The sequence below is a fragment of the Hyla sarda genome, chromosome 1, assembly GCF_029499605.1.
Source record: "Hyla sarda isolate aHylSar1 chromosome 1, aHylSar1.hap1, whole genome shotgun sequence".
In the NCBI taxonomy this organism is placed as follows: Eukaryota; Metazoa; Chordata; class Amphibia; order Anura; family Hylidae; genus Hyla; species Hyla sarda.
This window is the reverse complement of record NC_079189.1, coordinates 439097931-439112937: the sequence shown is the minus strand read 5'-3', so window position 1 is coordinate 439112937 and position 15007 is coordinate 439097931. Positions and strand designations below refer to the sequence as shown.

General features: G+C 42.3%; 1 protein-coding gene across 2 annotated transcripts; it reads right to left on the bottom strand.

Moving 5' to 3' along the window:
* Window positions 1-204: 204 nt before the first annotated feature.
* GP1BB (glycoprotein Ib platelet subunit beta) lies at window positions 205-14514 on the bottom strand. 2 transcript variants are annotated; one of them, XM_056552330.1, is made up of 4 exons: window positions 13737-14514; window positions 12805-12930; window positions 8790-8861; window positions 205-2312 (listed from the first exon to the last, which is right to left on the bottom strand). In XM_056552330.1, the coding sequence occupies exon 4, from the start codon at window positions 2305-2307 to the stop codon at window positions 1681-1683; it is 627 nt and encodes a 208-aa protein (XP_056408305.1). In that variant the 5' UTR covers window positions 2308-2312; window positions 8790-8861; window positions 12805-12930; window positions 13737-14514; the 3' UTR covers window positions 205-1680. The 2 variants fall into 2 exon arrangements, with proteins under 2 accessions (XP_056408305.1, XP_056408304.1); XM_056552329.1 differs by lacking the exons at window positions 12805-12930; window positions 13737-14514 and having other exon boundaries at window positions 8790-9089.
* Between the last annotated feature and the right edge of the window lie 493 nt (window positions 14515-15007).

Below are 15007 nucleotides of genomic sequence, written 5' to 3'. Positions count from 1 at the left end.
GCGGCGCTCCCGGTCAGCGGGACCGACCGGAGCGCTGCAGGGAGAAAGACGCCGTGAGCGCTCCGGGGAGGAGCGGGGACCCGGAGCGCTAGGCGTAACAATTGGCTGACTGCCCAGGCTTGCTCCTGTGAGGGAGACAGACTGACACGCCCCCTCCAGCCTGCACAATGAAAAAGTAACTCACCAGCAGATAAATGCTTATGTCTCTGGATATATAGGTCCGAGACACATCAAAATGATATGCACATGATCAAGATTGGGTCCTGAGTAACATGTCACTTTTTTTCTTTTTTTTGCATTATGACAGGTACGCTTTAAATATAAATTGAATTATTGACTGATTATCCAATACCCAACCCCTATATTGCAATGTGTATGGCCATCATGTGCAGGATAGCTTATACATCGCCATGCTCTTACAGTATAACCCATTACTACCTGTCAAACCAAATGGTGAGATAATTGAACTAGCTAACATAATCCAGGTAAGAAAATTGCCATAAAACGTTAAAGAGGTTACCCGACTAAAAGGTTAAAAAAAATGTCCTAGCTACCAAAAGAACCTCTACTTACATCTTACTTAACCTCCGATATTACTGCTCCTGTGTCCACCATGCTCCACTTGTGGTGGTGCTGGGACCTTAGAGTGCAGCTTAACCAATTACTGGCTAGGATGGGACACCACTGTCATCAGTTATTGGCTTAGCGGCAATATGATGTATTGGGCCTTAATACCAGGAAGTGAAGTTCACCGGAGATGGGGTGCTGGGGTCCGTGTGACACATTGCTGCTCAGCCAATACCTGGCCACAGCGGCATCCCACCTTGGTCGGTAATTGGCTGAGCAGCACTCTGGTGTATTAGGCTCCAGCACCAGGAAGTGGAGGGTGGCATAGACCGGTAGCAGCTATACTGAAGGCTACAGGAACAAAGTGAATTGTTAGGATTTTTTGGGCAGCCTGGGTATGTTTAAAAATAAAAAATATGAAACTTTTTTTTTTGTGAGATAACCCCTTTAAGAGTGAGATCACACCTGGCAGATCTGTTACAGAAATTTCTGCAACTGATATTCAATTCCATTAGTCAGCATGGAGATATTTCCGATGAATTGGACAGCTGCAAAAAATTCTGAAATAAATTTGTGAACTACAAACTGTGTTTATAATATTTAATACTCAAAACAAAGTGTTAGAGAAACAAATCAGTCTATGTGTATAGCGTCTCTCTGTTACCATGTAGTATGGCACCAACTTCTCTACTCAGTATAATCTGAAACTGTAATAGAGGAAGATGTTTATGTTTTGGCATTATACTTACAACAGGTACTTGTGTTTCTTGGCTTAATACCCATATGCACTTCTATAACCATATATAATATTACTGTAACCATATATAATGTTACTGTGTACAGTAATCGTGCACCAGCAATACAATAAAAACAATGATCCGTTCTCCTCCCAGAAGTCCCCAGTAGGTCAGATTTTCTCTGATCCAGTTACATTTTTGCTCTTTTCCAATCTTCAACTTTAGCCCTTAGATCTCTGGAGCTTAGATCTTAGAAAAGGAGACTCCTTAATTCCCCAACCATTAAGATTATACTTGGAGACAACTTCTATGGTTGAGGTGTCTAGGCTGTCGGGTGCTGGACTAAAGGAGTTATACTGTATTTCACAATGTTTCCTTATGTCCTATCGTAGTTGTATAATGGAATGCTATTATCATAGGTGTAGTTCTCAGAGTTCTGTTGCAGTTCCTTGGCTGTGCGTCGTGCTTCTCTAGCAATCTTCTGGAAACGACGCAATGAGAGAATGATGAAGATTAGCAGAATGCCTTGTACTACAATAAAGATAAGGAGGCAGAGCTGGGAGATCAAAGCAAGGTTGCAGTACCAGTACTGGCAGGTGGTCATAAGTTCGTCCTCTGTCAGGTACATGATAACCCTCCCTTGTAGAGGCTCAGGAGATGCACAAGTCACATCACGGTACAGTCCTTTTTTCTGCTGCCCTTGTAGCCAACTACGCAGATAAAGGATGTCACAGTCACAGTGCCAAGGGTTGTGCTGAAGGTAGACCTCTTGAAGGTTTGGAAGGTGGTCTAGAAGACCATTAGGCATAGACAATAGGTTATTCTGCTCCAGACGGATGACCTGAGTGGAAGTGGGGAAAGAGGACGGCAGAGAACTGCTGGTAAGGTCCTTATAGCTGCAGTCTACAATTCCAGAGCTACAGCTGCAGTGAGAGGGACATCCAGAGACTATGGGAAGCAAAGAGACTAGAAGGCACAAGAACCAGTGCATCATGCTCCCCATTTTGTCTGAAATGAAAAAATGTTTGGGTCAGTTAAAATGATCCCCATAGTAGTAAATAAACACAACAAACCATAAGAGTATAAAGTAGAATAAACAGTTATTTGTACTATTGTAATAAATGATAAGATAAACTCTATAATGGTATTTATGGTTGTAATTTGTGAGCAGGAGACAAATAGATAAAAGTCAGCCGTCACTGTGCTTGGTTTGAGAGGGAAGATTCGAATTTGTCGCTCTAAATACATCTCTCTGCGTTACAATTGGTTAATAAACTATAAGTGAGAAGGGAGCAGGGGGGGAGGCTGTACAGGGAGGTGGGAAGAAAATAAAAGACACCAGAACTATGGGAATAAGGGCCTGTTCACATCACATTTTGTTATCTTGGTAAAAGTCAATTAGATATATATATATATTATTTTTTTCTCAAAATGATCTTTTAACGGATCCATAGGTTTCCAATGGGGCTTTCATCATTGTTAGGCTGCATTCACATCACTTATGGGGCATACGGCAGCCGGATCCGGTGAGAGAATTTGAAGATCAGCTGCTGTCATATTCTCAACAGACCCGTGCCGTACCTCATTCATTTCAATGAGTCATACCGAGACAGCTAGTGACTCCGGCCGGGTCATTTTTGGACCATATCTGTTTTTGTTGTTGGACTGAAAACCGCAGCAGGCCTTGGTTTGATGATGTGAATGCATCCATTAAAGGGGTACTGCCATGGAAAACTTTTTCTTTTAAATCAACTGGTGCCAGAAAGTTAAACAGATTTGTAAATTATTTGTATTAAAAAATCTTAATCCTTCCAGTACTTTTTAGGGGCTGCATACTAAAGAGAAATCCAAAAAAGAAATGCATTTCCTGTCATGTCCTGACCACAGTGCTCTCTGCTGACCTCTGCTGTCCATTTTAGGAACTGTCCAGAGCAGCATATGTTTGCTATGGGGATTTTTTTCCTGCTCTGGACAGTTCCTAAAATGGACAGCAGAGGTCCGCAGAGAGCACTGTGGTCAGGACATCACAGGAAATGCATTTCTTTTTTGGATTTCTCTTTAGTATACAGCCCCTAAAAAGTAGTACTGGAAGGATTAAGATTTTTTATAGAAATTATTTACAAATCTGTTTAACTTTCTGCACCAGTTGATTAAAAAAAAAAAAAGTTTTCCACGGGAGTACCCCTTTAAGGTGTCTGTTTGACAAGTTTCTGTCAGAATCCATTTTTTTATAGAATAGGTTTTAAATAGCTGGTCCTTTTACACTGGGCCATTATCAGGCGACTGATCATCTGTAGGAATTATTGTTATTTATCACACATTGCCAATGAGCACCTGAAATTGTGTTTTTATTGCATTTTTAAAAGCATTTTCTGTGGACTTTTTACATTTTAATGACATGCATTTTGACATTTTCAAGTCCTATAGAGAAGCTTATGGTAAAAACTGTAGGAAAAAATGTCATACCTAGTGCATGCTGTGTTTTGGGCAAAAAGCCACAGACTCAACAAAAAGGCCACCCAAACATGACAAAAAGACATTGGGGGAGATTTATCAAAGGATTTAGACTTGTTTTTCTTGTCTAAATTTGTCGCACAGAAAGTCGCAGTCTAAATATGTGCGACTTTTCTGTGACTTTTGCTGTAGAGGATTTTTAGAACATGATGCATGCAAGTCTATTTTAGATGGAAATGCATTGGAAAATGCATTGGTGCTGAATTTATCAGGTGCGACTTTTGTGCGACAAGTCGCATCTGCCCAAAATACACTGAAATGTCAGACCATGTTGGAGCAGGTCTAAATGCAGTTTAAGCTGTGGACCCTGAAGTCTGAGCACAGAATTTATCAAGGGCTGTGAGACCTTTGATAAATTAGGAGCACAATAGACAGGAGACTACCACATACGCTGGTCTATAAGCATGCCCAGAATAGACTAGATTAGTAAATGTCCCCCATTGTTTCTGTTGCATATCATTAGTTCCCTTTAGGTCTTAATCAACTGTATGTACATAAGAACCCCCCAAATATGCCATGGAATACACTGGGGGAGGAATAACTAAAAATTCTTTACACGTGCAAAAAGGTAACATAACCTACAAAGTGACTGTAAGTTTCATTTCTGACGAATACATTCAAAGTTTCCACCATTAGAAATGGCATCTCCCCAATGAGCCGGACAGGTACACAACAATGGGCATGACTTGGTTCATAAAAAAATACATTTGTTAAAGGTTAGTCATTTGATGCCCCCTACACCCTTACTTAGCAACACAAAGCATCAATTTTCCAACATTGTTTCAGCGAATCTTGGACCTAGCAAGATGGGAAAAGACTTTTCATGGCTGAGTAGGATTAAAATTCTCAAAATGAATGTGCTTCCCTGCCTCCTCTACTGGTTATAGACAGTCCTTATTCTTATCCCTAATCCTTTCTTTGCTAGATTGGATAAGGTCTTCAGGTCCTTTATATAGGCCTGGTGGTCTCCACAACTAGTCAAACATGTATTAGTATGGTGGAAGCTCCCCATTCACTTTCATTCACCCACTAGCAGTCCTGACAAGGGCCCCCGACTCCTTTCACTATAAAAATGACAAACTCTGGGTAGACTTCTAGGCTAAATCCTCTCTTATAAAGCCTCCTAATGTCCTTTGGCTTCCAAAATAATCACTACCAAAAATAGTAGCCCTTGCGCTTCTATTGGTCTGAGGTTGCCGAGCTCTCTCCTCCAATGCAATTTATTTAAACCTTTAAATGTCCCACTAACCACTTTTTTAGGTTACAAACCAACCCCCCCCCCCCCCCCAGCCCTCCACAGGACACATCCTTTCTCAGTGTTGCACATTTTATGAAGGACTCTCTTTTGAGAGTATCCTGCCTGGTTCCAATAGCATGTCTTAAAGTGCAAGTCCAGTTTCGCCACAGCATTCAGTAGAGAGATTTGGCAGAAGTCCCATGCAAGTCAATTGGACTTCTGCCAAATCCTTATTTTGAATGACATAGTCTCACACAAGTCTCTGGCTCAGAAGTTGGCACCAAAACTCAAACACACATCCTTCCGATGGAGCATTTCTTGACCCTGTTTTAGACTATGAACCTCTGCCTCACCATTACTATGCCTAGTGCCAGTGCCTACTTTTACATTGTCTACAAAGCCTCCTCTACACTTTATGATGAACTGGAGCACGAGCTGGAACATATAGTACATTCTCCTTATAAGATTGGTCTTAGTCAGTCACCCTGTGTCACAAGCTCTTTATCTCATGCAAGGCCCAGGCAACTAAATACAAACTCTAATCCAGAGTACCTATGGCATTTAAGAAAATGCTTCCCAACACCTTGGATCCCTGTTGGTGGTGCAGTTATGACCGGTGCACAATGACCCATATCTTGTGGGCATACCCACCCTTACAGTCCATTCTGGTATTAGTCTGATTGCATTTGATGATTGTACTGACTGCCTCACTACCTCTTATGCCTTTATTTTCCTATTGGGATATCCATAGCCCTGCAGCATCTCTGGTTTTGATGTATTCATTATGGGTTATTCCCCTTGCTTTTCCATCTGTTTTGCTTTCTACCTCCCTCTTATTGGTAAGTTTTTCATGAAAACGGATTTTCTTGAAAATCAATAAAAATGGTAAATGTGTAAAAACAGGACATGCTGTATAAAATACAAACGTGCTACTGTTATTGGTGGGTTGTTTGAGGCCTCATCCATTGCTGAAATCATTGAGATCCAGTGTTGTCAATATAAACTAAAGGGGGGATAACAGGTGCCCTTTTGTTCTAAAGATTTCAGATTGCTTGGCCTATAGACCCCACTAATGCCAAAATGTCCCTGTGTCAGAAAAAGTTTCTGCAAGGATTTACTCATATTACCTAAAAAAAAAGAAAAATGACAAAAAGATGCATCTCTACTCTATACCATAGGCCAGTGTTTCCCAACCAGGGTGCCTCCAGGTGTTGCAAAACTACATCTCCCAGAATGCCTGGACAGCCAAAGGCTGTCCAGGCATGCTGGGAGTTGTAGTTTTGCAACATCTGGAGGCACCCTGGTTGGGAAGCACTGCCATAGGCAGACATCGCTGGTGCTGATGGTTCGGCTGCACAGGTACCCAAGAAGTAGCCACTGAGTTGCCCTTAATTCCAGACACACAGTGAGCAACTGCACATCATCAGTGGAACACCCACTGGGAGGGGAGTCTGATGGGTCAGAACCCCCCAGAGCTCCTGAGGATTTGTATTATTTAATGATTTCTTTTATTATGAATACTTTTTTAATCTTCCTACGCTAGCACTGCTGCCACAGACTAACACAGACAGCAAAGCAGCTGTGGGATGATATCCTGAAAAGTAGGAGCCAGCAGCACATGCCTCGGCGGTTTGGCTCCGCTTTTCTCCTCTACCTTGGCACCCGTGGGATGAGACTGCAAGAACTCGAAGCTGGCCTCAAGACTTAATAAGGTAGGTGTTTGTTCCCTCCAAATCCTCCATCTCAGCCTCTTTGAATTCTCCATCTGCCAAATCAGCTTCACTGCCCTTCCCCATCCTCCACCTTAGTCTTTATCCCCTGCACTATACTCCGCCTTACCCTCCACCATGCTCTGCGTCAGTCTCCATGCCCTTCATGAGTCTGAATTAGTTTAGCAGGGCTGGTCTAGGGTCTGTTTTAGCTTAGAAGGTCTGGTCTAGGCTCTGTATTTTTAAGGGGGTCTGATGTGGGGTCTGTATTAGCTTAGGGGGTGTGTGGTGTCATTTTAACTTAGGGGTTTATTCTTGAGTCTGTACAGTGATCCCTCAACTTACAATGGCCTCAACATACAATGGTTTCAACATACAATGGTCCTTTCTGGACCATTGTAACTTGAAACCAGACTCAACATACAATGCTACGGAAAGTCCAGATCTGTGATACCTGTCAATGGCTGGAAGAACTGACCAATTAGAATGGGTATTCACTGGTACAACACCTGTATTACTGAAGTGTATGCACTGACTTACTGTCTGGAAGCGCCTCCCTACAGTACATGGAGGTATTACATGTTATATACTCTTAACCTGTGCCAGGGTTAGCTGCTCCTGTGGACACCTGGTAAGGGCGGCTCCATGTTACTTTTTTTAGGACACTGTGTACTGTACAGGACCCTGAAGAAGCTCCCGTCCTCTACATAGACAGTGATTTATAGCTCCCAGCAGATCTTTCTTACTTTTATATGTAAGGATTTGCTTTATCTGTATTAGTTATCTACTTATTTTTCTTTAATCCTCACTTTTTCCTATTTTTGGATGACATTTTGGTGGCTCCAGAACCAATTACCAGGTTTCCATAGAGTTCTGGTCTCAACATACAATGGTTTCAACATACAATGGTCGTCCTGGAACCGATTAATATTGTAAATTGAGGGATCACTGTATTAGATTAGAAGGATTGGTCTAGAGCAGTGGTCTCCAACCTGCGGATCTCCAGATGTTGCAAAACTACAACTCCCAGCATGCCCGGACAGGCCAACGGCTGTCCGGACATGCTGGGAGTTGTAGTTTTGCAACATCTGGAGGTCCGCAGGTTGAAGACCACTGGTCTAGGGCCTGTATAAGCTTTGGGCATCTGTATAAGTCTGGGTGGTCTGGTTTGGAGTTCTGCATTAGTTTAAGGGGTCTGGTCTGGGGTCTGTAGTAGTTTGGGATGTCTGTATTTGCATTATCTATGTTTGTTATTTTGTTCTAAACTAGTAATAAAATAATGAAGACCCCTGAAAGTTGTTGAGAGTGATGTATGGTGTAACAAATATAATAAATAAATAATAAACTTGTAGAAAGATAGATTTGCTTATAACTAGATTTGTCCACAACTAAAACAACATCTTTTAATAAATGTGGGCCCTTATGTTTGGAACAGAACAACACTGCAAAACAAGAATACTGTACTTAAAAAAGCATACATAACTCACACATAACTAAGTGAAGGAAGGACTAATGTAAACCATTAGCAATTACACTTACAGGTCAGAGATACATAACATTTATACATCCAACATAGATTCATATACAAATAGAATAATACAATAGACACTGTTCAAGTACTAAAAACATTGTAGAAATTGTGAAAATCATTCCCATGGCTAAGTCCTCATACACATGGCAGAGCTTAGTTGAGGATCCATATTGAGTATTCAGTCTGTATGCCATTGTTTGCTGCCCCATAAGTGACCATATTACAGAGATATTTGCCCTCCAAGAGGCAGCGCTGTTAGGGGAGAATACCCCAGTACTACAGGATCAACTAGAACATAGCACAACTGCTTCTATGTGGATAATATGTCCAATACGACCTATTATTTTCTTTCTGTCTAGGCGACAGACAATATTTTAGGGCTATTTATTACCAAATATAATTTTCTACTTAATAGAAAATAATATTTGGTAAAAAAAATAAAAATAAATAATGCCCCATAAAATAGTATAAAGCTAAATATTTAGACGACTTACCCCTGTGCTGTTGGGATTCTGCAGTCCCGGGGGACACAGTCACTGCTTGGTGATGACGCTGCTGAACCTATGCTGAATGATAACAGCAAAGTGTCAGGGAATGATAAGATGGCAGAAGTGTTTAAAAGTATCCACCACAGGAAACAGCGCTTAACCCTTTCCTGCAAGGGTCACACCCACTCTGGGACGAAACGAGGCGATTGTGTTAAACAGAAAAGGTCTCACAATAAAGGCAAATGTCACAATTCTTGGTAGAAATATTTAATCCACTGTATCCTGTATGTTCTGTATTAGAGATGAGCGAACTTACAGTAAATTCGATTCGTCACGAACTTCTCGGCTCGGCAGTTGATGACTTTTTCTGCATAAATTAGTTCAGCTTTCCAGTGCTCCGATGGGCTGGAAAAGGTGGATACATTCCTAGGAAAGAGTCTCCTAGGACTGTATCCACCTTTTCCAGCCCAGCGGAGCACCGGAAAGCTGAACTAATTTATGCAGGAAAAGTCATCAACTGCCAAGCCGAGAAGTTCGTGACGAATCGAATTTACTGTAAGTTCGCTCATCTCTATTCTGTATAATAAACAAAAGAGAATAAAAACTAGGCCAGAATCTGTGTTAAAACGTACAGACAAAGCTGCTTTAAAGTTTTGTCCACAATAACAGAAGAGTGATAATAAGTATGCCATAAAGTCTCCCCAGGCTATGCTCCCTAGTATTAAAGGGTTACTCCCGTGGAAAACTTTTTTTTTTTAAATCAACTGGTGCCAGAAAGTTAAACAGATTTTTAAATCACTTCTATTAAAAAATCTTAATCCTTCCAGTACTTTTCTAGGGGCTGCATACTGAAGACCACTGCTCTATACTGTATCCCTATGCCGGGCTGCAAAAGATAAACAAAATAAACTTTAAAGGAAAACGGTCAGATATTTTCTCCTGCACTATCCACAGTACTGATGGATAGTGCGGGAGACGCTGATTCCAACGAGCCCTACCTTGCCCAGATCCGCCCGGCCATTCGCCCGCAATTGTAGTTTAAATCTATGTGTATATCTTGCTGTAACTGGCACGGGCGGGGCTTCTGCAGGTTAACTGGCACTGACGTCAGCGCGGCTTATGAATATTCATCCGCCCTCCCTCCAGTTCTCCCTCTCTTCACCGCTCCTAACTCGAGGGAGGGGGGATGAATATTCATAAGCCGCACTGACGTCAGTGCAGAAGCCCCTCCCTTGCCAGTTATAGCAAGATATACACATGGAATAAAAGTACAATTGTGGGCGAACGGCCGGGCGGATCTGGGTAAGGTAGGGCTCGTTTTAATCAGCGTCTCCCGCACTATCCATTAGTACTGTGGATAGTGCGGGAGAAAATATCTGACAGTTTTCCTTTAACTCACCTTCCCCATCGGTCCGGACTTGCCTCCTAGGGAATGGAACGTCGGAGAGCCATCAGCCTATCACCGGCCGCAGTGATGTTCCGCCTCGGCTGGTGATAGGTTGAGCGCACTGTCATTTAAGAAGCCGGCTTCTTACATGACAATAAGCTCAGCCTATCACCGGCCGAGGCGGAACATCGCTGCGGCCGGTGATAGGCTGACGGCTGTCCGATGTTCACATCCCCAGCGTAAGGCCGACGTCGGAACATGCATTAGTTTATTTTTGTTTCCCTTTTGCAGCCTGGGCATAGGGATACAGTATAGTGTGTCAGCACCGGTGGCCGCAACAAACAGGAGGACAAGGAGGCAGCGCTTGCGGGTGATGTGAGTAGTACCCCGAGGACCCCCGGCGACAGCTCAGCGCTGGGCTAATAATTAATTTTTTTTGGGTGTAGAGGGGGGAATACCGTTATATACTGTGGAACCGCCATGTTACAAAAATAGCGCGATACACATATTTGGCCATACCGCCCAGCCCTAATACAGTGTCTTCCAAAAGTGAGTGCACTCCTTAGTAGAAATATTTAAATTTGGAACAAAGTGTCAATATTGTGTGCAAGTGCCATTATTTTCCAGCACTGCCTTAAGCCTCTTGGGTATGGAGTTCACCAGAGCTTCACAGGTTGTAACTGAAGTCGTCTTCTTCAACTTGTCTATGACATATCACAGAGCTGGTGGATATTTGAAAAAACTCCACAACTGCTGCACAGTGTTTTTTCGCTACAAAAACGCTGCAGTCAGATGTTAGTAGGGAGTCAATGGGAAACGCCAAACCCACTTTGTGTCTTTATATCTGGTGTTTTTTCCTTGCTTTTGCGTGTTTTTGGGATCACTGGCAGAATCCCAAAATGCAGCATGTCTCACTCCCGTAGAAGTCTACGGGAGGGGGAAAAACGCCAAGAAAAATACTATGATCATTTTGCATTGGTGTTTTTCCTCCCAAAAAAGCAGTGTCAGTACCTATGGAGGCGCGTAGTGATGCATAGTGCAGCCCTGTATACTGTCCTTGCTCATAGCTGGGCTTAGGTGTGCTGGTAGCTCAGGCTAGGCAGGAGGAATACATTGTATAACCCAACATAGAATATACAGTATAGAGCGCTGTTTTACTGTAACCCCTTGTTGGGCCGAGAGCTCTACATGAGCCCAGCTAGGAAATGCTGAGCAGTGCATGTTAACTGCTTAGGGTATATACAGCATACAGCCATCAATATAGATGGCTGTATACAGTGTACAGAGAAGAGAGATCCACTTACCTGACCTCATCCCTGCTCCAGCCTTTTCCTGTGTAGCCCCACCTCTAGTGATCATTTCACTAGAGGTAAAACTACACAGGAATATGACAGACAGGAGGGTGGTTAATAAAGCTCTGTTTTTTTGTTTTTTTTTGCATGCATTTGTGTTTAAAAAAGGCATGTTAAAAATATCAAATGTGAACAGCCCCTATGCACTTTATGTACGAACTCATTTTCTATGTTTTTCTTTTCTTCTTTTTTCAGATACGTAAATGCAGAGGACTATTTTGGATTCGGTGGATTTTTACTCTATAGACTTATTAGTGGAAGCTTTTACTAAGCCCCTTAACTAAGCCAGGGCTCAGCATTAGCCATAAAAATAGCTAGCGTTAACCCACCATTATTACCTGGTACCTACCACCACAGGGGTATCAGGAAGAGCTAATAACAACTGGCCCAAAGCGTCAAAATGGTGTTCCTGGGCCTATGTGATAATAGCTTCACATTATTTAGGCTGGAAAGGACCAAAAACAATCGTCCTCATCCACCCCGGTAACTTCAGACCGGTAACATCAGCGATACGCACCGCTGTATACAGTACTGCTGGCAGAGGTAAGTAGTAATGCTGTGCATCATTACTTACCTCTGTAGGTGCTAACACTGAATTTTTTGAAGCAAAAAAATGCCAATGCTAAACTAACATGGTATTTTTATGGGCGTTTCCCCCAAGTGGAAACCAAGCCTTAAAGGGGAAGCACAGTAATTTTCTTCTTATTCCTTATCCACAGGTTATGGGATAAGAGATTGATCGCAGGAGGTCCAACTGCTGGGACCCCTGTAATCTCCTTTCCGATGCCCTGAAGTTCTGAAGATTTGAGATCAGAACGCCAGCTATCCTCGTGCATGGAGCAGTGGGGGTCAACATGTCCCCTCCATGCACTGCAATGTCCTAGTGTCTCTCCCACTCTCTCAAAGACAGTGCATGGACAAGGGTATGGACCACTGGTGTTCAGCCAATGTTTTGATCTCAAATTTTCAGAACACCGGGGTGCCGGACAGGCGCTTGTGGGGGTCAGACACTTATTCCCTATCCTGTGGATAGGGGATAAGAAGAAAAGAACCAGAGTTCCCCATAAATAAGGTTTAATAATGCACATCTATATGGTCAAAACTACTGGTTTACATCATTACCGATCAGATCTCTCCTGGCTTCTCACAGACTCCACCCAGCTGTATATTGATGATGCTGATATCCCAATGGGATCAGGTTATATAGTAGTTATACCCCTCCACTAAGGCTGTGTTCACATGTTGTGTTTTGCTGGTTTGTCTGCATTTTTACACTTCTTACCTGTCAGCACTTGTCAGATTTGCATGGAGTGTTCCTTTAAAAGGGTTATCTGCTACTATCTATAGTTAGATCAGTCGGGTCTAACTCCCAGCACCCCTGCTGTCTAAATCGTCTGAAATGCTCCTGCTGAGGTTATGTAAATGGTTAAAAAAAAACACACTCATCATCTGTTTCATTTGTTAGTACATTCTTCTGCATATTCCTTATATAGAGACATATATAGAGACATCTATGTGATAACTGTGGTTGGTGGTAGGAAACCATAAGATGTTCTGTTCTCAGCTGATGATAATACAACATGTGGGGCTGTCATATTAATCTTCTCGCCACTTCCTTCTCCAGACAGAACTTGTACCAGATTATAACATTTCTCTTAACCATGATGGATACTGTTTAAACTGATACTGTAGCATTTGCAACAATCCAAAAAGTACATAATAAATATGGACCAAATTGATTATATAGTAAGTACAATTCTGTACAATAACCTGACTGCCAAAAACCTATATCTTATAGCACTGTGCTGTGTCATTCCTGTTTTTCTTACTAAAGATACATGGCTAAATAGCCATCTGGGTGTTACCAGTTGAGGGCACAGCTGGCAGTGTCAACGTTAATTGTCTCAAACTGTATAGGAACACGCCCGCAAATGCTAACATTTGGCTATTTACTCATACATTTCTACATAAAAATTGAGGAATGGTATAAAACAGAGCTGTAAGAAAAGGATGCTCCAGGTTGTTTGCTGGGAAATATGAGTATATACTAAAACAGACAGGTTAGGAGGGGCTTTAAGTCCTATTTAAGACATACAGTATGTGGAAACACAGCAAACCTTACATTGATGGGCTTTAACGATAATCATAGATAAAAAGGGGTTTATAGTTACATCATTATAAACTACACAGAATGCTGTGTACCTTAAATCCTACCTTTATTTTTGAAAGGATTTAATCCTTTAGGGTGGTGTCAAAATTTTAGTGATTCCATTCTGTTATTGAGCTCCTAAAAGTCTACTCCATAGTGTCAACTATGGCAGGACAAGCCAGAACTTCCTTTTGCTTACTTCTCTTGTCAGCACCTACTCCTCTCTGCTATGACATGATATAGTGCTGTAGAAATTGCACTGGACGGAAGACGCTGTTGTACCAAGGGGGAGATTTATCAAACCCTGTGCAGAGGAAAAAGTTGCTGAGTCTGAAAAATGAAAGAAGCGATCTGATTGGTTGCTATGGGCAACTCAGCAACCTTGCCTCTGCACAGGTTTTCATAAATCTCCCCCTAAGTGAGCAGAAACAAACAGCATCAGGTTCACAGCAAGGAAGGGGTTATATCACAACATCAGCCCTGGTCTAAGCAGTGAACTTCTGTTGCTGATGACAAGCTAAAGGGACATAGAATAGAGAGATTACATTCAGAAGGCAGCTCTGTGTACATAATAAAAACATATTATTACATAAGGGACAGATTCCTAGAACATTAGGGGCAGTCATATAAGAGAGGGGCCTTGATTTACCTTTCAGGCACAGTGTGGACCTTCTGAAGACAGGCTCAGGATGTATGCACACAGTCCAGGTTATCTCTTGCACTAGCTAAGCACCACCCACACTTCCTGTGTTTCATGCAAGAGGCAGAATTCCCAAACAACAAGCAGTGAACAGCAGCAGAACCATCATTTTTGGTAAATAAATTGATTTACAAATATGTAAGAAATCATAGGCTATCAAATGGAGAGATGCTGTTTGAAGTAACTGACCACAAAAAAATAGGAACCGTGGGATAGAATATCTATATCTAAAATATATATATATATATATATATATATAACCAGTAAAAAGAATAAACGGTATCCCGTACTCACCGCAAGGCTTAAGCCAGACAACTCCGCATCAGATCCTCCACCCAACCCGGGTCCAGACATCCTGCAGGGCGCTTAGAGGCGACTGCAGGCAGTTTCACGCTGGTGTGCGCTTCTTCCAGCCTCGTTTCCAACATAGCGCCCTATAGTGGCTGGGAGGGGTAGTGTCACCAAGTATCTTTCAAAGAATGTGAAATTGTCCTTGCGACCACTCCTTTTTGCTACCCCTTTGTATTTGAAGGACCCCAGGTGACGTGTTATGGTTTGTCCAGGAATTTCAATGGAAGGTAGGATACTCTCTCGGCTCAGTGGACGTAGAAAGCCTGTATACCCGCATCCCACATG